Source organism: Vanessa atalanta, chromosome 12 (assembly GCF_905147765.1).
Source record: "Vanessa atalanta chromosome 12, ilVanAtal1.2, whole genome shotgun sequence".
Classification (NCBI taxonomy): domain Eukaryota; kingdom Metazoa; phylum Arthropoda; class Insecta; order Lepidoptera; family Nymphalidae; genus Vanessa; species Vanessa atalanta.
Genome location: NC_061882.1, coordinates 3,229,188 through 3,253,290, shown reverse-complemented (window position 1 = coordinate 3,253,290; position 24,103 = coordinate 3,229,188). Strand labels below are relative to the sequence as shown.

Genomic DNA, 24,103 nt, shown 5'->3' with positions numbered 1-24,103 from the left:
GATTGTTACTTGTTATACCTTATGTGCCAAACATATTGTCTTTTATTTCAACAAAATTTAGTTTTGTTAAAATAACGCAAAATTTATAATTGCTTATTCCAATTACATTTATGACAAACAAACTATATAGTAAAAATTGTTAATTTAATTAACTAATTAAGTGTATATAATATTCGTGAAAGGTATATATATGTTTGCGCTCATAAATAATAAAGAATTCATAATCAATAGCCATTAAACAAACAACTGAATTGATTTGAAGTTAATATTGTTTAAACAAATTCCTATCGCGATATTTCTGATCTTGATGATACCACAGTTATCACGGACTAAATTCTTAAAGAATTTTTATGTTAGCCTCATAAAAAACGGAACATTTTTTTTTTAGTTTTACTTTCAAGTCTATAAAGAAATAGTTTAAAACCACTAAAATATTTTAATAATATCATAAAGTTGCTGTACGTTTTCGAAATATTTCTTTCTTCCAACACTAAAACGATCAATCGGTAACAATTTTGACGTATTCCTGTAACTATGCCATTAACGCTCTATGTTATCCCTTATAAATTTCAACAACAGGGTTCAACACCCACACCCTTGGACTAAGCCAATATTGAGTTCATATAAATCTTTAAACAGTCAAAACAAGCAGTAAAACCACCGTTTATTCGTATTAAAATTTTATATCGTTCACTTTAATAGTTGAGATAAACTCCGAGTTTACGAGGCGAGTGGATTTCATTTGATTTACGATTCTTAACATCTCCTCGACTTAACCTTACGTTTTGTTTAAAAATATATATTGTAATTTAAACCTTAATGCGCTATTTTATAATATAATATTGCTTATTTACCTTCCTGATGTAAGTACCTACTACCCTTAATCATACCTAAACAGTGTTTAAAATAATGAAAAATTTTATTCATCTTGCTAGACGCACATTCTATCTACACGTATTACATACTATATTAAAACCATAATAAACTTATTTTAATAAATGAATAGCCATTTTACTAAATTTTACAAGCGGATCACAACCAGAAACTACTAATTTACAAAACATAATATTTAATATCATTCACTCATATAGACATCAAATTTAATAGCTTGTATGATTTTATACCATATTAAGCTTCTGGCAATTTAATTTTTCAAACAACTCAAGGTAGACGTCACACGTGCGCGACTTTGTACTGCGACTATGCGTCTCCACTGAAATACTTTGCTATATCTGAGTTTGCGACTTTAATAAAATTATACAATATCAGTTATTCACCAGTGCGAGTTTCCAGAACTATACTTTTTAATTTTGCGGAAGTAAAAACGCAGCTTTACAAAAAAAGACATAAAAATACAATCAGTTTGTCGTAGCATAAAATATAAATTAATCTGCTATTACTTGTTGCGTATGATTCTTCCTATTCCATTCGTTTATTCCTACTTCGTAATTCAAGTGGTAGTTTAAAAATTACATTTGAGGGACTTATATTATATTATATTATATATTATTAACGATTTGTATTTTTTTTTAATTAAAATCCGTACAGAGTCAATTCATTTCATCACAGTCAATTCATCGCCTACTTGTGGTTTGCAATATGACTAAGCTTGGATTGTTTTAAATATTTCGCTAATATACAGTATTATATTTTTCTGTAGAACGGTTTCCAACTTAGCCTAAGGTGCTTTACGAATTAAGCTGATGGCCTTTAACATAACTTATTACTATGATTATATTTATACCTAACTGTTTTATAGTTTTAGTAACTAGCTTATACGGCTGCATATACGAAGGTTGGTTCGAACTCTTAGTTGAGCCAATAAATGTTATTGGATTTGTTCTGTCAAGAAATTATCAATGGTAGCCAGAACTCAAAAGTTTGTTCCGGTACACATACATATAATAACGTAAGGATTGTTCATTGGAATGAGTTTTTATGTATTGAACTAGTTTAGCCTTAGTGTATTTTTACTATAATAGTATTATAAAATGTTGTCAGAAATATTTAAACGACTAAAAAGGTGCTCATATTAGTAATGGCTGTCGCTATATGCTACATAATACTTGTCGCTATCCAAAATTAATAATCGAAATAAAAAATAATTCAAAATTATCGAAACCTAAATTTACATAGTCGAAATTAATATTCACGACGTTAGATGAGCGTGAATTCGAAAACAGATTCTCAGCTGTTTCATTAATTTTCTGTTTAAGCGATATAAGGCTGATGTTACACGTTGACGTGTGATATAGTGCGCGATAAAGCGCTATAATGCTATATATAAAAATATTCAAATCGATCTAGATTGAAAGACATTAAAGGATCAACTAGCATAATTTTTGTAATGTTTAAAGAATAGACACACCTGTGGCAATGATTAATATTTACCACCATACAAATATGGTGGTACATATTAATTGGTGAACCACTTCCGTGGATAAAGTATAATACATTATCAAAAAAAAAATCACCAAAGGACACTTCAAAACAGAGTCACAATAAGTCACTTATTTTGAATTAAAATATTAGGACTAACGAATCATCGAGTATCGAATAAGTATCTTTAACGTCAATGCGTAAATACTTAATCTGATAGTAGGATTTACATAAATTAATAGTTTGAATTTAAACATTGTTAATATAGCATTACAGTATTAACAAATATGTAATTCTTATTGCTTTTTAAACAAATGTTAGACTTCACAATGCAGTTCAAATTTGCTTCAAATTCATGCTTAAATGTTAAAACTTGTTCTGGGAGTAGGCACGAAAATAGCGCCAGGAGTTAGCATCGAACGACTTCCGCATAGGTCCAGCTGCAGCCGTGCACTTGTTCAGGTTAATCGAACTGTTAATTGTATTTTTATTGGAAAACTAGAAGCAAAACATTCATTCGTTCATTTTCATTTTAAAACCATACATTTTACAGTACACTCATTTACTTGTTTTCTAGTCATTGTATTTATTTTAAATTATTTATTTATTGGATATGCAGTGAGCGTACATAAAATATGTAGGGTTTTTGTTACAATTACAATATGTTTATTGTTTATTTATAAGGCAGTATACCGATCGTATCTTATATTACTTACTTGACATTTCCGTGAAGCTATATATCTATATTAAATCAGCTGATGACTAACACTATCTTCATTATTTAAGATTATATTTAATTAGTTATTTACATTATTAATTCGATTTTTGAATGTGTAATTAATTTAAAAAAAAACACAAATATAATCATCACTTATACTTATAATAACAATGTATCATATGAAACAATTAAATCTCATGGATTATTATTTTTATATAAAACATATAAATAATCTGCACAATATTCTATGATTCGTTGTAGGACTTTTTTAATCTGTGCGTACCACTCATTTATCAATTATTCTACCACCAAACATACATACTTTGAAATGTAATTCCATAGTTTGCATTTACAGTCTAAAAAAATGGCAGTGTTGATCAGGGGCCTTTCCCTCGTTTCAAACGACGTTTGCCATTATTCATTTAATTGTAACCAATATTGTTGTATGAACAACTAGTTATCGCACGCAACTTCGCTCGCAGCTTAGGGTTGGTCGTCAGGTATTTGGTATAAAAAGCCCTATATTCTTCCCTGAAGTTCAAGCTTGTTTCGTACCTAATTTCGTCAACAGACATACAGCGTTACTTGTGGATTTACAATATTAGTATAGATAAGCTATCTATCTGGGTTGACAATATTATTTTCCAAACTGGATAAAACTGATGATATTTTTTTGACAGATTGTTTGTTTTGTAGGACCGGAGGTTAGGCACACTTACTATGTTACGTATCTCATAGTGAATGAATAGCCTAAAGTGTACTCACAAATTTAATTCGAAATATACAATTCGAGCATCGAGACAAAAATGTATATTTTTATGATGGCTAATGTCGTAATATTATTCCAATGGGCATATTAAGAAATTAAGCTTTGCTTCCCGCTTGTTCAACACTAGCATCGCGTCAATGCATTCGCTTGGAACAATGTAATATATTTATATATAAACTGATATCTATCAATGTTGATGGGAATGAAATGAAATGACTAGTTGTATCATCGTGTTAGAAGTTATATGTAATATTGCCAAATTTATAGCATTTTTAAAATCAAACATCAATTTGAATTTATTGGTAAAAACCACTCCATAAGAGAAATCTCCTCACATACAATTAGTTACAGGTTGTTAATAAAAATACATCACGTGAACAAACACGAACCCAATACGATTTTAATCTATAGATTGGATTAAAATTTTGACAGCACAATCGATACAATCCAATTAACTAATATTATTGAGTAATAAATTAACTTATTAATTGAAAATTTCACTAAATTCTAAACGGAATATCGATTTCGTTTAAATATTTAAATATCTAGTCATTATTGATATTTATTTTAAACGAATGACATAATTTATGAATACTGCTATTGAATTAAGTGTTAAAACATCCGAAATTAAATGAAAACAATATAGAGATATCATTTGGAATAAAGGATTGTATATATTTTAGATAATTAAGGAAATGGAATATATTATAGCCTGCGGTCGGACTGCATTTGGACAGATAATGGCTTTATATTTTTAGCTTCTTAATTATTGAAAAAGATTGACTAAATGTGGCAACTTTTACCTTACCCGCATGACTGCTTGTTTATAGCGTGATGGATTAAGTTCAAACCTTCTCCTCTAAGGGATAGAAGCCTAGCATCGAACAATTACAGTTTTTTACTTTACATTAAATGTTATTTCATATTTTGATACATTTAAAATTAACTCTATATTCGTAGCTATAAATATTGTGAATTATTAACTAAAGAAATATACAATACTTTTATAGCGTAACGTCAATTCAATAAGTTTTAACAGATGTTGCACTACGCCTAGACCAATAAAACCTTAAGCTGTGATAATATTGTTCTAGTATAACTTCAGTTTATTCATCCAATTATAAACTCAAATTTCCGTGCATGTATAATCTGTAATATAAATATGCAATTACTTTAAAATTAATTAGCAATAACTTTTTTTAAAGGATAATCTCACAATGCTTCTTTTCTGAGAACTAACGTATATATTTATACACCACCATGATATGAACTAGCGACTTACACAGTACTAAGTTAAGCCTGAAAGCGATAGAATACTTACGTTTATAACTAAGCAATTGCCAAATGATTTTAGATAGTCAAAAACGTAGGTTTCGTTAATATAAATGATATCGTTTTTCGTTTCTTTAAGTCTGATTCAGCATTTATTGTTTGTAATTTATTAACCCATCGTATTATGATTTTCTAAATCAGAAAAGCATAAATATTTGAATGAATTTCTGAACATAAGGAATCTAATAGTAAGTCTGTAACGTTTATTTGCGTAACTTACAAGTTATTTACCTCCATTGTCTATGAGATTACAAATATATTTCCGATAGTGTTGCTGGTTGAATTCTAATAAATCCAGAGATTGAAAGATATAGGTCGGTCTGAACGCAGCCGAGGTTGGCTCGCGCTGTCACAACAATTTTGACATGAGGAGCACGTCGCAATCGCTACTAATGAAACTCGAATCGATTTCTAAACTAAAAATAGACAAATGAATTTTGAATTATTGATGTTATTGGTATGATATGATTGATAAATTATGTAATAATTGTGAAGATAGAGAATTCAATTATACTAATATGGCTATGATTTATTCCTCTGCATATCTGAGGTTTTCTTGTCCGAAACCAGTAGCAGTTATTTAACTATATCTCAACTGTGTCAAATTATGGTTTTTATTTGATTGCATTATATACATATTGTACATATGTATGATTGTTATATTGTTACATATAATTGTTTAGTAAACGAAAATTAACTTGAAAGTCAATATTACGAAACTTATTAGACAATATAGTAAAACTTGACATAGCTAAGTACCTTTAGATCTAAAATGGTAACTCGAACAATTAATAATCGTCTTCAAATCGTAAATCGAATCCATAGTAACGTTAAATTTTGACGCTGTTACTGAACCGATTGTTTTGTCTTGTTGAAGCTACTGAACCTCACTGACATATCGCAAACCGTAACTCGATCTACAGCATATCTAAAATATACCTTATTCCATTGCAATAAGCCTTAAATAAACCGTGACATTTATATATATATTTTGACGTGCAATGTTTCAAAACATTGATACAGTAAGTCATTGCATTAGTCAGTTCTCTTTGTTACTTTATATATGATATTGCAATGGACTATATCTGACATCGAAAATAGACCTCAACTGTGTTTCATTCTATCAAATTTTTGTCGCATCTGTGGTAGGTACTTAAAAAGAAATCTTGAATGTGTATGTATGAGGTAATTAGTGTCATAGACGAAACCACGAAAGCATAACTTGTGTCAACTGTGATCATTACTTTGCTGTCATTATTTAAGTGGTCTTCCATTGGTCGAAATTCAAACGTAACTCATTACAATGGACTATATTAGACAACGAAAATAAATCTGGACAGTAAATCTTGCTAAAAAATTTATTTCGCATATATTCGGTACTTATTAAAAGAATAACTTTATCTGAAAGATATTAATTAGTGTCGTTAAAGAAACCACAACAGTGTAACTTGTTAATAAACTATGACCCACAAATCAATTCCTTTTGACTATTTTAATTTTAAAAATATTCTTATGGTGGTGATCAGAGTGGTGAATTCAATATTATCGTATATTAGGTAATTAATTATATGCTTTTTATTCATAATATATTTTAAGAATCTTAAAATTTCATTCTAAACTCCGAGAAAAAAGCAGCCATGCTGTAAAGACAGGCGAAGTAAATTCGGATTATTAATTTATACAAAACGATTCAATATATCGTCAGATAACAAATGTCAGAATAATTGTTTGTTTTTTTTATTTACAAAGACAGAGATAACATTTAGTCTACCTATGTCAATCGAAATACCATTATCAAAATACACATTCACTAAGAACTAATTCGTGAAATGTTCAAAATTGGCTAACGGTGATAAGTGATTTTGAAGAGAGATAAAATGTTATGATTTCACTTTCGCTTATGCAGCGTTTTTTATAATTTTTTTGTTTGTATCAATATATATCACTAATATTTATATAAATAAATACTGTTAGATTATAATCTATCCCACGAGATTCTAATATGTCGATTTTTTTAAAATGAATCAGTCTTCTTACAATTTAACACATTACTTTTATACATATATTTTATAATCTATCGATGTGAATATCAGTTAAAATAAAAAGTCTAACCTAACCTAATCGAAAAAATATTAAGTACCTACGAAACACCGCTCACATGCTTTCGACAATTTAAAATCTGGCGAAATAGATTACGATAATATTCAGCCAGTACATATTTCAATATTACTCTTGTCTTGACTATGACCTGTTGCGTTGACACAATAAATAAATGTAGAACAATTCCTTGTTTGCATCAAGCTTTTACGGCAAACATTTCTAAAGAATGTAACAATAACAACAGAAAAAACAAAAGTGTCTCAGTTTGCGTAGTGCTGCTTTATTTGATCCGGTTGTTGCCCGATAAAACAAAAAACAAAATAAGAATATTATTTTGCTTTATTTATTATTTTGTTTACAAAAGAATATTATTTTGTTTTTGTTTTATGGTAATTGTCTTTGATTGCAAAATATAACAATCTATACTAATATTATAAATGAGAAACTCTGTTATCTCTTCACGCTTGAAACACTGAACCGATTTAGATGAAATTTGGTACGGAGATAGTATGAGGTTGGGGAAGGACATAGGATATTTTATAATGTGACGATTTGTATGCTGCAGGTAAAGTTTTAAAAATTTAGCTCGGTTAAAATCCCGGGTACACCAAGTAAGACCGTATATCAAAATTTACTCAATATATAATATTTACACAAAGGCAGTTCCGATCTTTTCGTGACCAAAATATCCAATCCAATAGGATTAAATTAAAATGTACCATCCTTTTATCAATAAAGATACAATTATTCAATATTTAGTCATACCATAATATCAAAACAGTAAAAATAATTTAAGTCTTTTTTTTTAAAAAATTATAGATCACGAAAAAGATTGAGCGTTAAAGTACTCACTATGTGAAACATTAATATATATATATATTTTAATATTCCAGGTGCTGTGTGGGGCAGTGGCGGGCGCAGGCGACGTGATGGGAAACGCGAGCCGCGTGCGCCGCACGCCCCAACCGCACCACGCACACCGCGTGCTGTAAGTACCTCAACTGACCATACCCACATAATACCCTGGTGTGTTTATGGCAATAAATCTCAAACTCTAGTCTACATACCATCATTTATTTTCTAGTATTTTTCCCCATTTATTTGATATCACAAAATGGATTCGAAATGTTTTTGCTAGTGGGTAGATAATTCATACAGATGGTAAAAAAGCGTGGAAGTACTATTACTACAAACACTAATTCAAAAATTTCGATTGTAAGGCTGCCTGCTATTAAAAACAATAGATTTGTTCAAAAAAAAAAAGAAGCAAAAAACAAAGCACTACTACTACGAATAAACCTACTCTTATCTACATACGTCCTGGCTCTATAATTAGATTAATTACTAACATAAACTAAACTCTATGGTACCAAATATTAGAAGTGCCATACAAGTTTTAAAAAAACGTAACAATAAGAAGTAATAAACGAAAATGTTATAATTTTATTATTTATCAGTCAATATTTTGGAACGACTTCACGCAGACCGCATTATTAAGCGGTCATAGTAGAAAAAGAAATATTAAAATTATCTTTACTGTTTATGTTCATCGTTCACGGATGTCCGCTCATTTAAAATTCATTCATTATTATCAATTCGAGATACTAACGTACCTGTTTTAATTAATCGTTTACTAGATACACGTAGATACCATTTAAATTTTCTATCAGAAGACCTCATTTGCATTCCTGTATCTCTTATCTTAAATTACAAAATATGTTATGACTCAGTTGAAATTATTCTTAACGCAGTTCGGCAGCTTGTCAACTATTTGAAAGTTAGTTCTATTTTAAATGTTCCGTTGTATTAATGTTTTATTGCGGTATCTCAATAATTATTTACTGCCAATTTAATTATTTCGTACAAAACAAAGGTAGGTTAGGACTGTTGATGATAAAATCATGAGATTTAATAAAATATATTACATTTAAATGTCACTATTTACAGTTCGTCTCTATCTAGTTACGTAATATGTTTCAGAACGGACGAAGAGTTAGACTCGACGGCAGCGTGGAAGCGGTCGCACTGGCGCGAGATGCAATCGATACTGCGGAAGGAAGGCTCCCAAAGGGACGTTGTCGAGTGCTGTCCCTCTGTACTCGAAATGGTCGCCAAGAAAGGCGGCCGAACACCGACCGGCCTCTACGTGGAACTATACGAGGACGGTGAGAACAAGCAGCGGCTCTATGAGCTCTCCTGCGCCCCGGAGGTCGTCGACAAGCCCTGTCGTTTCGTCGACGCTCGCCTCTACAACCAATCGAGGTGCGTCCAGAAGTATTCCTACTCCTACGCGCTGGTTCGGTACTCGGCCGCCACGGAGATGCCACAGCGGCATCGGCCCGAAGGACATTTCTCAGTGCCCGGGTCGGGCGGGTGGTCCATGGACTATGTTATAGTGCGTGCGGGTTGTGAGTGTCAAATAACGCCGCCGAAACGTAAGAGTGCACATCGGAAGCGCCTCGAGAGGCACAGGCAGAGGAAGAGGAACAGGCGGTTAGAGGAGGACGACGATACTTGATTTGTGAGTGTCGATCCAGTGGACTTTGAACAAATTGCGGAATTCCCGACATAGTTTTTAGGAGGTTAGTCGTAGCATCTGGTATTTAGTGTTTACAATTGCGTATTTTTGATATAGTATATATGCTGATCGAAGCGACGCTTGTATTATTCGTAATTACAACATATATAGTCGTTGCTAATTCTTCTTAGACATGATCTAATGTTAAATTGATAGTAGTATGCAGGTTGTATAATTCGAAGTTAGTCGGATGCTGCGACGCGTAACCTCACCAACGTTACCGATGCCATCAAGTAAGGCGTACGCTTGGTACATCAACTATCGGTACTTCATTGTATTTATTATGAAATTTTCGTCTATTTAATACGCTTCTTGTCTTGTGAAATTAACGTTGATCTTATGAAACAGTGCCTTCACTTTGTGCCTTATCTAGTATTTCTAGTTTATATGTCAATTGTAACTCGCTTTACAGTTTCGTCATTTGTAACAATTCATTTTGATATACATGTTGAATTATTCATAAGTGAATTTAGATTTCCTTTAGTTTTTTGTTAAACATCACATTTGTTTTTGTGGAACCGATATTCAGTGAATGTTAACACTATTACTTACTTAACTTTAAAATCGATATATATAAGATATAATCTTGAATACATATACGAAAATAAACTCACGAGTATTTGTCAGTTGAAATTATACATCAAAATTATATTTAATCCTTAGATTATTTATATATAAAGACGAAGTGTCACACTTCAATAGAACTGAAACAAACGAGCCACTTTTTTATCTTGGTGTGCGTGACAGTTACGTTTGATACGTGTCAAACGTCATACAGTTTTACTAGTGTGCGTTTAATTAGTTTTTTTTTCGAGAACGCGTTCTATTCGACAGTCTATCTAGACATATAAATAATCAAAGATTTAATCTTAAAATTAATACGTAGCTTGTAACTGGCACAAAGTGTGTTTCTTCTGAATCACTGCGCATACTGTTTATACCATTTATTTAAAAGATATAGTACAGGAGTGACGATAGTCAGTTTAAATACTATCTTCACGTTATACCATACTTACTAAAATTAATTGAAAAAAAAACTAACGGCCTTACTTATAAAACCTGATTGGAGGGGTTTGTTTAAACACATATTTATCTCTTTCTGACATATCGATTTGACATTTAAAAGAAATAGACAGCGCTATTTCAATGATCACTCTTAAACAAATTGAATAAGAAGCCGTGAATGTCTTATACAACAAAATTATCATTATTCCAACAAAGCGTAGCGCAGTGATTATTAATCGTTTCATGAATGCTCTCTCATTACATAAAAATTAAGAATATTTATTCGAGATTTTTTTTATAATTTTTTTTTGTTATCGTATTTTAAATGTATTTCCTTCGTAGATTTAAGTGTCGAGTCAAAGATCTGTATTATTTTCTATTTTGTAATACTTTTATTGTATTTAAATATTAGTTTCTAAGGATTTATTCATTTATTTATACTGTGTAATACGAGGTATTCCGATATTTGTATGGATATTGTGTATGTAGAGGTCGCTTCCATAATTATATTCATGTATATAATAACAATAGTATTATGGACTGAGATTATTTTGTGCATTTAAATGTGGTAATGGAATTGTAACGCAACATTTATTTTGTAAATTCTACATAGTAGAAATTAATTCCGTGCAGCGCCATCTATCGTCGAGTAGATAACTTTTATTTTACGTCAATATCCCACAGGTGGCGTACCAAGTCTCTTTTTAATTTTTTACGCTAGCAACTTACACAACAGTGCCATGAGTAATTTTTTAGTGAATCGTAATTTAACAACGCTATGAAACATTTAAGTCGATGTTAAAGATTGTTGTATTGTATCGAATAGTTTTACAAATCCGAATTGGGCGTACTTATGTATTTATTTTCAAATTTTACTCATACCAAATTAAACGTGCTTAGATTATTTAGGTATTATTTTCGAAATCTACTTAAAATTAATTATTTATTTCAAGGCAAAACGGAAAAAAAATGAGTAAGATTTGTAAAAATTAACGAATTAACATCACAGACGATGTAAAAATATTTGTTGAATTCAAAAATACAATTTAATAAAATAAAAACTAAAATAAAAAAATACATATTTTTATTGTCAAGTATTCCATTTTTTATTATAATTTTATATCTAATCAATACCAGGCCTTATTCCTTCTCTGCTAAGTGCTATGTCCAAGATACTATATATATAAAACTTTTACAATTTTGTAATATAATAATTATGCAGCATCGTGATCTGAAAAGGAAATACATATTTTAAGCCTTTGATTATTAATAAAGGAAATTATTTTCAATACTTCAATTTGCTTATCCAAATTAAAAATGAAAATATAAATAAATACTTTTAATTCACACAAAAGATCCAAAATTGTTGAGACATCGTGCTCATTAGGGTCTAAATTCTAATTTCCACTGATACGAATACGTTAAGAAAACAGTCAGCTCATTTGAAAAGTTATTCATCTCTAAAGAATGCACTACCACTGCATTCATAAAATTAAATACATAAGGGTTCATTATTCTTACCCAGATACATCGTCGACAGGTACATTAAAGCGAAGCCAGCGGCTACGGCGACGAATTGCGCCATACCCGCTCCACGCTTCCGCTCATGCCAGCGCGCTCGCTCGCGCGGTAACACTTCGCTTACAGTGACGTACAGTAAAGTCCCCGCTGCGAGCGACTGAAATTTAGAAATTCAAACTTTTTCGTTGTTTAAAATTAAATTAAATAGACAACTATTTAATATAATCAGTAAAGAGCGGAATAACGGAAATGAAACATATTTTATAATGACCTCAGAATGATGTTAAGTAGTGAGTAAGTATGCAAATAGGTAGGCAAACAATAAGATATGACTTGACTAGAATGACCGTACCTGCAGAAAAATATATGAACTACCTGCATAATAGGCACAGCCACAGAATTATTGAACACGCTGACGTTATCCAAAACGGCACCCAGAGCGATGCCGGCCGCCGAGCCGCCGCTGAACAGCGCCACGCACGCCACGTGCGCGCACACGCGCCCCGCCGCGCTCGCGCACAGCTCGGCGCCCAGGCAGAAGCCCACCACGAACTTGTGGCTCGCCACTGCGCCGAGGAGAAGCAGAACCTGGACAGTATTTTATATTATATTTAAAGTAAATTGATATAAAATATCACAAAACATTTAAATAAATTAATATATCATTTACGATAGACTCATACGGTTTTATAGGATATTGTGAATTAAAAAAATGTAGCCACAAACATTCGACAAACGATCGGTACTCGGCTTATTCTGACATATTTGTATCATGATCATACTTATGTACTGCTTCTTAAAATTGTCTCATTATACTGTAATTAGTATAATTACATTTATTATAATTATCTCATTTGTTCTTCTGCAAATCCTCGCTTTGTATATTTAAGTCGTAAATGAAAACCTGAAGATGAAAACGATCGTTTGATCGTTTTAAGATACGATAACGAACCGCTTGACGCGTTTGTCTCATAGACTCATATATGTTATAGCCGAGAACATGCGACTAAATTTACGAAACGAGTCGCTTCTTACATAGAGAAGACGCACAACTCATGTCATATCCTGAATTTCGAAACAAAACGGACATTTTTGGCTAGATGGTTAAAACATGTAAATCATATAAACAACTTTTAAATAAATAAATACATTATTCTTATTATAGATTAAAATCTATCTAGTACACGGCGCTGAAGGATAATATCGTTAGGATACCTGCATAAGTCGATTGAAAATCTGTACCTGACACGTGATTATACACCGTTTATAATCCGCATTAAACAAGCGTTATGAAATGAACTCCTCAACTCCTCTTCAAAAGGACACGAAGTCTCAGCCGAAGAGTATGACATACTTATTGTATAGTCTATCATACACAAGAAAACCATACACAAGTCCTTTGTGGTTCATTTGTGGTTCTTTTGAATAACAAAAGTAAAATAATATACTGAAGTTATCTCAAATTTAGTTTTTGAGGTTCGAATTAACATGCAAACAGACATTTTTATACTTTACTAGTTGTCGTCCGCGAATTTGTTCGCGTTTTAGGTGTTAGGTATAAACAAAAAGCCTATAATCCTTCCTTGGAGTTCAAACTTCCTTCACACCAAATTTGATATAGCCTTGAAAGAGCAACAGACAGACAGATAGAGTTACTTTGGCATTTATAATAAAAGTATAGCTCTCTGTCGAAGAATATTCTAAATAGAAAATGTGCTACTAAATATTTTAAACATTTAATGCGTTTTGTACCCAGCACTCGAAAGTGTGCACAGTAACCTTGAAATGATCTGACCCAACCCAACGAATCGGAACAGATTATAAGGATAACTCAGCAATCGCAAAATAAACTGATAAATGCCAAAGTTCGCAAATTTGTCGTATTCAGAAGTTATGTGTCTCACACTATTTAACATAAATGAACATTAGCACACAAAATGTAATTTTAAATGTAAATTTTTGCGATAAGTATTAATACTAATGATTGACATTTTAAATTTAAAAAAGGCATGTGTTGTTATAAATTTTTGAAGTGCGAAATCAATAACCACGGAAACAAATTATGAATGCATTTTACAAACTGGCCCCAAACAAATAGGATACTATCGAACGAGTTATAAAACGAGGAACTTAAAAAAAAAGTTGCAATACAACAATATAAAAAAATAAACAAAAATTATTGGCATATGAGAAACAACAAACCAACCTTGATTTAAAATGATACCTACAAATTAGTTCGGGAAAATCCCTCAACACAAAGACATCACGTACCTACTATGCAAATTAATAAAATTATTTTTATAATGTTCGAAAACGTGGATTTAAGTTATAATATAAGTCTACACGACGTAGCCTTTGTTTTACTTTTAACTAGAGCACGTCTATGTATGGATTTTTAACAATTGGATAACAACGTAACTAGATCGCCGTTAGAAACCATATCATCAGCTATGTATCGACAAATATGTAGGTATACGTAGCCTGTTGTATTTATACAAGCATACTAATAGTTTACTCGGTAAACCAAAGTATGATTGTCTAGAAGATCTATTGAGTCATTATTTTTAGAATTATTATAATAAATGCAATACTATTTTATTGTAATTTTTTCAACAAGGTATAAAAAATTTGATAAAGGACAACATATTTATTAATGTGGATCTAGAAACTGGATAGTACAATTTAAAACACGTACCTAATAGTCGCCTTTTAAATAACACAAAATATAAACATACCTTTAATCTTTTATAAAAAAGATAATCTCTGATTATATTGAGCTTAACAACTCTGATGGTTTCATAATTCTACTGACTACAATTTGATCAGAGGTTGCAAACTTTTGATAATATTTTCATGTATATATGCTATCATGTATGTATGTCTTTTTATGGCCATTTCACGTAAATTATAATGAACCACTTTTATTATCTATCAGTATCTCATATATAAGATCTTTTAATTCATATTAAAATTCATATACATTCATATATTTAAATAGCTCGGCGACTTAAGAATTCGTTAGGAATTTTAAGCGTCCCTTACAGTTGCGTTATGATAAAATGATAAATCAATAATATAATTGAATAATTCTCTTACTAATTTTAACCAAAGGTTGTATACAACTGTAAAAAATACTAGTTTAGTGTTTTGCATTTGTCAACAATGCTATTGATTACATTTTGGGTCAATAGACAGATTAACTATAACAGTTCTCAACAATAAATTTGGTCAGGTTTTGATAATAAAATTATTGTACTTATCTAGCATCGAAAACATTTTATTTAAACATGATTTATCAAATAGTATAAGATAGAAGAAAAGTATAAATACATACATATAAAGTTAATAAGTAAAAATATTAAGCATCTTACGTAAAACTTACCTGAGAAACAGTTTCTTGCAAACCAATTGCCAATCCTTCCAATAAACTGTGCACGAACAATGCACATAATAAACCGATAATTCCAGACGAACTCTTATTGCACGGTTCCGTGTGACTCACGTGACACATCCTCGGATTCCCCGAATCCCCGCAGCATCGCTCCCTCATCTCTGCGTCCCCTGATCTAGTCACTAGAAGACTCGTCTCCTCCACTGTTCCATAATTTCTCATATGACCTCTTTCACTTTCCTTAGTACCGTAAAAGAAATGAACAATTTCATCTACAACATATACGAGAAAGAAACCCGCACACAGTAACAAATCGGCATAATCCGGTAAGTTCTCCCTTGCCTCTGGCAACATATGTAATAGAGAAGTTGAAAGAAGAACGCCACCGCCGAAGCAGAGTAAGCAGGAGATTAATAGGGGATGTCTTTGTCTTGCATTCTGTGATATGCAAGCGGGAATCATACCCACTATGAAACTTCCCAAACCTAACACTAACATGGATATTGCTTTTGCTGTAGTTAAATCCATGTTGATATCTTAATTCACTTCTTTGATATTTCACAATTAACATATGATACGTGATTCATGTGTATTTATTGAATAACATATCGTTATTCGCGTCGCGACGTAATTGCTTTAAACTTACTGCTATAAATGTATCGTTCATTCGTTACACTCCGTTCATTTTATCTTTTATTTACACACGTTATCAAATTCATAACACTCACACACGTGTTATCTGTGAATGATTTCCTTGACTGTATTATGTTTAATCAAATTTAAAATACGTCCGCGTCATTTAAAACATTGATTCGTAATGCCAGCTTACCCTCAAGGAAATGCTAGTTGATTGTAAGCCAAATGATTTTGAACTTTAATGATATCGTAAAGAGTTCAAATTCTAGCTGTCGACTATTAAGATCCATTTTGCATTGTATTGGAATTTATTAACAGGACAACTTATTTCACAATAATCCTAATTCAACATATGCAAGTTATCACGGTCAAGCGGACAAAGGACAAATAACTACTACAAATAATTTTTATTATATCAAACGTGCCTCTAAAATAAAACCGTCTTAAATTTTATTCAATTTAATGTAATACAATTAAATATTAAAACCAGAACATTTTTTTTCTAAATATGTCTCTTTGTTACTAACAAATGATAATGTGATCGATAACGTTACCATGTGTGGTCGTTTAAATTATTATGTATTTTAAAATTCGTAAATAAGTATTACTCTTTATACGTTTATTTTTGACCTTCAAATATACGTAAATTACCCAGTTTTTTGAGCTCCTTTATTTATATTAGTATTTTGTTGCTGATATAAAAGATCATTTCATTTTATATATAAAAATAAAACAAAAAATAAAATAGCTCTTCTTAAGGTGGAAGTGTCTGTTGGGCACACATTGCAGAATTTCATTCGATACGTGCATGTTTCTCAACCTTCGGAGCTGATCCTCATTAATTGAAAAGTTAATCTGGACTATAATTAAAAATATTGAGTTTTTTAATATGAAAGTATTAAAAAAACCTCTCTTGAGTATACTTATTCAAAATGTGCTGTCACAGATCTAATAATATATAGGTTAAGACAATTAATTATAATTAATTAGTTATTGCTATTAATAATTTAAAAGATAATATGTTCGTCTATAATTTTTTTTTTATTATTTCACCTGTAATCATAACTAGCCACAAATAAAAAAGCAAATAAAAAAAAAATCTTTTCGCGCATTGTCATGTCAAACTATACCAATATCGTTACATAATAAAAATGAATGATTTGTTACAAAAACATGGATGTGCCAACGTATTCTCTGTTCCTGAAGGATTGAAAGAACTTATGTCCGATGTAACACGAGAAGTGAGTTGTATGTTGTAAGTAGTTAGTAGTTAGTGATTACATTATATAAGTTGTTAATATTATAGAAAAAAAAATGCAGACATGAAAACTTGAAATGAGGAATTAGGCATTATTTGAAGTAATTAATATCTAATTGCATAAGTCATCGATATACATCAGCTGTTTGTATATATACATTATCAGCATCACATTCCATTTTTTATTATTTTTTAGTAGCCGAAAATATCTTCACTTTGACACAAAACTTATATATATATGCAATACAATTTTACCAATATTAACATTTATTTATATTGATTAAATGATTAAAATATGATACATAATATTTAGCTAATCATGAATTAGTAACAGCCCTTAAATGTCCTAACGCTGGGCAAAGTCATCCTGACCTCGAATATACATTAACAATTGTACACGTGGCAGAATTACATCCGATGCCTACATATGTATTTTTTTTAGGACTTTTGTCCTACACAGGTACGTCAGTCCAATTGTCCCTTCTTCCTTTTTGTTTATATATAATTTAAAATTAATAGCCATTAAATAGAAACTTAGGTGCATCCTAGCAGATTCTGATAAAGGATCTGATAGAATACTCTGAACAAATCCAACATCGAACAAACATGCTTTTAAATTACTTAAGACTAAACACATTTGTATTTACTCACTCGTTTTCCTCCGCCGTCGAGCACGAAATGAGTTATAAATATTAATTATACACATGACAACTATATAGAGTGTGTGTCAGAATTTTAGATCTTTGGTTAAATAATTTAGGTTTATATTTAATATACTTTTATCTAAGAATATTATCGTAACCAAGTCCATAGTAATATTAGAAGCTTAATAACCTCATCGTTAAACTTCTTTCAATCAGCTGCAAAGTAATAAATAATGCTTCTAAAACTCCCTCTGTATTATAATTTTTATAAAATGTATTATGATTATCCAATTGATTAAGCTGTTGTGAATTTATTATATATATAAAATGGATTACACATTTACTCCAATAAAATATTATATCCATGAATTAAGTTAATTGAATTAGTATTGAATAATTAATTGTTATTATCAGATTGAGACTCGTAAATAGTGATTTAATGATTATAATTAATTATGTCAGATATAATTTAAGATAACACATGACTGCGAATCTATCTTAAACTATGACTTTATAATTGATTACTATCGGTTGCGAATTTAATAAATATTTCAGGTGTTGCGTGAACAGCCTCCAAAAATTTACGATTTTATTTCCAATTATCTATCCGTACTACTCATAACACGAGAACATGGAATAATGGCTGTAAAGATCATGGATGATCTCTGCGATTGCAGACCCTCAGTGTCAGAGCACTTGATACAATTGGGACTACAGATAGGAGAATCGCAAATTTTATCTGAAATAATCAAGGAAGAAATTGAAGGATTCCAGCCGAGTGAGGGAAAAGGTAAAACAAAGTAACCACATAGCCTAAAATATAAAGTAATTAACTAAATTAAAAGCAGCTTCATTGTGTGTAACGCTTATTTATTACATTATACCAATCAGAGGTATGCTTTATAGTATGTTCTTATACAAATTAAAACTACGTTAACTCGTAATGACAAAGTATTTTAAATTAAAAAAGCCCATATGGGCTACCTGATGAATAGTGCTCACCACCACCCTTAGACATTGGAACTGTAAGATATATTAACCATCGCCCATCACTAATGTTCGACCAATCTTGGGAACTAAGATGTTATGACCCTTGTGTCTATAATAACACTGGCTTACTCACCATTTCAACTCATATAAAAAAATACTAAGTACATATTGCTGTTCGGCGAATGAATGATAAGTAGGTGATTCCTACTCAGGCGTCCCTATTGAACCCATAGACATAAGGAAGTGTCAGTGTCGTGTTATCTGAAAAGCTGTTTATTATATAGGAACTTGGCAGGCCCATGTCTCCATCAAGCTAGAGCTTTTAATCATGAAACCACTACTGGTAACTCTGCTGTCAGACAAGGATGTTTCGTTTGGGAGAATTTGTGTTTAAATGTAATCTTAATTTTGTAATTGGAACATAAATATTGCCAATGTTATTTTCTTCACAGAAACAATAAAAGAATATGATATAATTAAGAAGATTCTTAAAAAAATTCCATTAGATGAAGTAATGGCGGCCAAAGTGTGTCAAGTCGCAAGGAACGCGTTTCGAGACTACTGGTATAGGAGGCAGACTATGGAAAAGGTATAGGGTACATTACTCTAAAACCCCGGCTATAATTTTCAATATTACTGCACAAATCTTGCACTGTTAGAGGAATTAATTTAAGTGATGCTTCAATTTCAGTTTTCTTTTCTTGCCCGTGCACCCAAGACTTTCAGAGTTCCAAAATCACACAAAATTAACCATTAAATATGTTTTTCTGACAGATTTTCTTGCCATTTTTTTATATCCAGAATAATATATTTCAAGCCTTTGGTGATATTACAATCAATTTAATCGTGTAACTTGTGACCATACTTAACATAACAAAAGCCTACGTTAATTTAAAAAAATATTTTGATTAATAATCGCCATGCATTTCAAAACCAAATCTTTGCTCTTTATATTTTAAGCAAAACTAAGAAAAACAATATTTCGAAATAACTTAATTGTATTTGTTAAATTTTTCAGCTTAAAATTAAGCCGAAAGAACCATGGGAAGTCGCTGCACAAAGAACACTAGAATTATACAAAAGAACCAAGCCATCTCCGAGTGAACTGGCCAGGGCCACTGAGAAAATACAGGTCAAATTAAATTACTCAGTAATCGAATATCCGTCAAAGATCAATTGAACCTTGACTCCAATATTAAGTGATAGGTTCAAGTTACTTTTACTTTATTATAAAGTAGATCTATATCATATTTATATTACAAATCTGAACAGTTCATATAGTTGGAACTCCTACTCTCTGGAACTTTATTTTGCATAGGTTTAATTTTTGATAAAAAAACATCGCTAAATCGATAATCGATAAATTAAGTCGCTTCGGTGCAACCATATATATCCACCAATATAGCAAATCTGTATGTTTAATTGTATAAACCAAACTACAGCTGTGTGTTGTATAAAAGTCTTATATCATCTACCTTTTTTATAATAGCCTATATATTATTTAATGAAAATCTGTTATAGTCATATACGCTCACAGATCCCACGAATCATTTACTTTAAAGTGTTTAATTCTAATCCAATAAACTTTTGTTGCACAACTTTTTGGAAAAAAACTTTCTTTGTGTCTTCCCAAAAGGTCGAAAAGCGTTGATAATGTAATAATTATAATCTTCGTATTGTTGTAGAATTAACTAAGCACTATTAGGACTAACTATTATTAAAATATATATGTGTTATATATATATATATATATATATATATGTCGCAGCTAAGTTGTTTGATTAACGTTTTAATTAACTGCCTAGCCATTTTACTAAACGAAACCTTTTAAATAGCGGCCTCAGTACATTCAGCCAATACATTTTTCATTCATGGAATAGTGTTAATTAGCTTTACTCCCTCAAATTATGGCTTACTTATTAGCTTTGGACGGATCTTTCTTGATCACCACCTCCTAGTTACTCATTAAATTAAAATATTAAATCGGTTAGGTTAGAACATATTTGGTTAAATCAATTTTTTTAATTAAACTTTCTGCGCATAATTCGTACGGCTGTGTCTATTTTCAGAAGCAAATTAAGCTATTCTATGAACGGAAGATATTTTGGACTTTTGGCTGAATGTCATTCAAACCACTAATAGAACGGCGCCGCTTATTAAAAAGGGCTAGACCGTAAATTGAATTTAATTAAGCTAGTTGACTGCGAAATATACATAATTATTAAAACAACTTAATAATATTACCTGCTATACATTTGCTAACGAATTTCTCGTATTTTACCTATATAGAAACAATCTTTAATATTTTGCTTCGCTATTATTATATACATATGGTATTAGCCACAAGCCCGTCTGGGTAGGTACCATCCAATCATCAGTTATTTAACCGCCAAATAACAGTACTCTGTATTGTTGTGTTCCGGTTAGAAGGGCCAGTGTAATCACAGGCACAAGGGACATAACATCTTGGTTCCCAAGGTTGGTGGCGCATAAGTGATGTAAGGAATGGTTAATATTTCTTACAGCGCCTTTGTCTATGGGCGGTGATTATTACTTACCATCAGGTGGCCCATGTGCTCGTCCGCCAACCAATGCCATAAAAAAAAATGTATAGATTATTTTTTACAGGCCGCTTATAGAGGATACTACGTTCGTCGAAATCTCCTTCGTCATTTACGACCTAAATCTAAGAAGAAGAGTCCGAAGGTAAACTTGCCAGGACCCCCGCTCGATGTTGCAGCGTCAAGAGAAATTGACTTAGGACCATTGATTGTAAGCTTATATCAAATAATAAATATTACGTTTACTTTTTATTATACCCTAGTAATTGAAATTGTTTGTCAATATCACAATAAAAAAGGCTTTGCTCATGAAAAGTATTTGTATAGCATGACTACTTAATATGTTAAGTTTTTTTTGGCAATTATTAGTATCTTTATTTGCCCTCAAGTCGTTGCATATATTATCTTAATACAATACAGAATATAAAAGTTCGAGAGGACAACATCAATGCAATGTTTAATGAACACGTAACTGAAAAACTCGGACTGCAGTATGATCCAATGAGAGCGTTAACACTTGTCCCCGATGAAGAATATATAGAAGAAACAGATTTTCCAGTACCAAGGGATAGGCTGTCAAGAGCTTCGGAAACACAATCGCAGATTCCAATGACGTCGAGTTTTATTGGCTCTCATCGCAGTCGAGCACCAAGCGCTGTTCCAAGTCAACAATCTGATGGTACATTTATTTATTACATTTTTCAGAATCAACATAAGATAATATATGTGTATATATAATATTTACAAACTATTCATTCATATTAAGTTCCATAGAAAAAGCTGAACAAGATGTTTAGTTTTTTTCAAGAAATTACATAATATTCGCTATATTACTATGTTGTTAGTACTACCGGTAATTAAAACACGATTTTTTATTTTAGGAAAACGCCAGAGTCGCTTACCGAGCCAAGCAGATGCTCATCGTAGCCACGTAGGAAGTAAAGTTGACGCAACTGAAACGATTCAAAAAATTTCATTCTCAGATGTACTTGCAATTTTAGCATGTTGATGATGTTTTAATTTTAACATTATTTTAATTTAATTAACGTCACTTTTAAATATTGAATTCCCAATTTTTTTCGCTACTGACTACAGGTACCACCCGAGGTATTTTCAGATGACCTGGCCGTTTTAGAAGGTGATGTTGAAATCAAGGAAGTATTAGCGCCGGAGTCTGAACCCATTGAAACTGAAGTATTGGAAGCTGATGTTCCAGAAGATATACCAGGTAAAGTTGGATCTAGATTCGTTTTTGTAAATATAATGTGTCAGCGAACAGTACACCGAACAACTCTTATGTCAGTGAAATGGAAAATACACAATCCAGACCTAGGGTTTTGGACTAATCCTTCTTAGTTGACATCATCTCATTACTCATTAAATATTCTACCAGCAAATGTCAATACTTTGTATGACTGGGTTCCAGTTTCAAAGTTAGACTGAGTCTACGATCTGGTACAAACGGTACGGACGCATTGACGTTATAAGCAGTAGTTTATGTTTGTAGTGCCTTTGTAGTTGGGTTGGCGGACGATCAGATGGGCCACCTGATGATAAGTGGCTACCACCTCTTATAGACAATGGTGTTGTAAGAAATCATTCCTTACATCGCTAATGCACCACCGATCTCAGGAACTAAGATGTTATGTCCCTTATGCCTGTAGTTACACTGACTTACTCATTCTTCAAACCGAAACACAACAATACTGAGTACTGCTGTTTGGCGGCAGAATATCTGATGAGTGGGTGGCACCTACCCAGACGGGCTTGTACAAAGCCCTACCACCGAGTAAAATAAACAAATAAATTTAAGTACAACATTTCTTAATGACTGATGGTAACAAAAGGTTAATCAAGTATATTTGATATCAATAATAGATTTTTCCTAAGAATATGTAAGTAAATCAAAAAATTATGATAAATATTCTCTACAAACCAATTTTTGTATAGATGATCGTATTGAAGATACTGAAGGTGATGAAAGTGCACCAATTGAAACCATTCCATCATCAGCCCCTGAAACTGCTAACACGACTGATATTGAAGACGAAGCCGCAGAAGAACTTATCGTTACCGAAGAGGAAGAAGGTTAAATGATGAAGAGTAAATATTGAAAAAAAAATTAATTTTTATTGTTTTATAAAATTTTCTATTATAAAGCATTATTTATATTCGAATTAAAATTATTTTTGGTTAAAATTTTAGAGTAATATGATTTTAT

The 24,103-nt window shown here is 31.4% G+C and overlaps 3 protein-coding genes across 4 annotated transcripts in view; 2 read left to right on the top strand and 1 right to left on the bottom strand.

Annotated features, from left to right (window-relative positions):
• The window catches only part of LOC125067781, a 104,708-nt gene extending 92,867 nt beyond the window's left edge, over positions 1–11,841 (top strand). For both annotated transcript variants that reach the window (XM_047676543.1, XM_047676542.1), the window contains 2 exons: positions 8,192–8,286; positions 9,279–11,841. In XM_047676543.1, the coding sequence (XP_047532499.1) occupies positions 8,192–8,286; positions 9,279–9,816 (633 nt within the window). In that variant the 3' untranslated portion in view covers positions 9,817–11,841. The remainder of the gene's footprint in view (positions 1–8,191; positions 8,287–9,278) is intronic.
• Positions 11,842–11,968: 127 nt separating this feature from the next.
• On the bottom strand, positions 11,969–16,593 carry LOC125067780 (zinc transporter ZIP1). Its single transcript, XM_047676541.1, has 4 exons — positions 15,785–16,593; positions 12,778–12,990; positions 12,403–12,559; positions 11,969–12,112 (listed from the first exon to the last, which is right to left on the bottom strand). The coding sequence occupies exons 1-4, from the start codon at positions 16,319–16,321 to the stop codon at positions 12,096–12,098; spliced, it is 924 nt and encodes a 307-aa protein (XP_047532497.1). The 5' UTR covers positions 16,322–16,593; the 3' UTR covers positions 11,969–12,095.
• Positions 16,594–17,580: 987 nt separating this feature from the next.
• LOC125067908 lies at positions 17,581–24,046 on the top strand. Its single transcript, XM_047676804.1, has 9 exons — positions 17,581–17,670; positions 18,887–19,121; positions 19,774–19,910; positions 20,340–20,453; positions 21,950–22,093; positions 22,303–22,561; positions 22,764–22,867; positions 22,978–23,110; positions 23,833–24,046. The coding sequence occupies exons 1-9, from the start codon at positions 17,581–17,583 to the stop codon at positions 23,973–23,975; spliced, it is 1,359 nt and encodes a 452-aa protein (XP_047532760.1). The 3' UTR covers positions 23,976–24,046.
• The last annotated feature ends 57 nt before the right edge of the window (positions 24,047–24,103 follow it).

Coding starts and splice junctions, on each gene's coding strand:
- LOC125067780 (XM_047676541.1), bottom strand. CDS start 16,321: ATGGATTTAACTACAGCAAAAGCAATATCCATGTTAGTGTTAGGTTTG. Junction 12,991..15,784: donor TGCAAGAAACTGTTTCTCAG/GTAAGTTTTACG, acceptor AATACTGTCCAG/GTTCTGCTTCTCCTCGGCGC. Junction 12,560..12,777: donor TGGCTGTGCCTATTATGCAG/GTAGTTCATATA, acceptor TCTAAATTTCAG/TCGCTCGCAGCGGGGACTTT.
- LOC125067908 (XM_047676804.1), top strand. CDS start 17,581: ATGAATGATTTGTTACAAAAACATGGATGTGCCAACGTATTCTCTGTT. Junction 17,671..18,886: donor TGTCCGATGTAACACGAGAA/GTGAGTTGTATG, acceptor TAAATATTTCAG/GTGTTGCGTGAACAGCCTCC. Junction 22,562..22,763: donor TCCAAGTCAACAATCTGATG/GTACATTTATTT, acceptor TTTTTATTTTAG/GAAAACGCCAGAGTCGCTTA.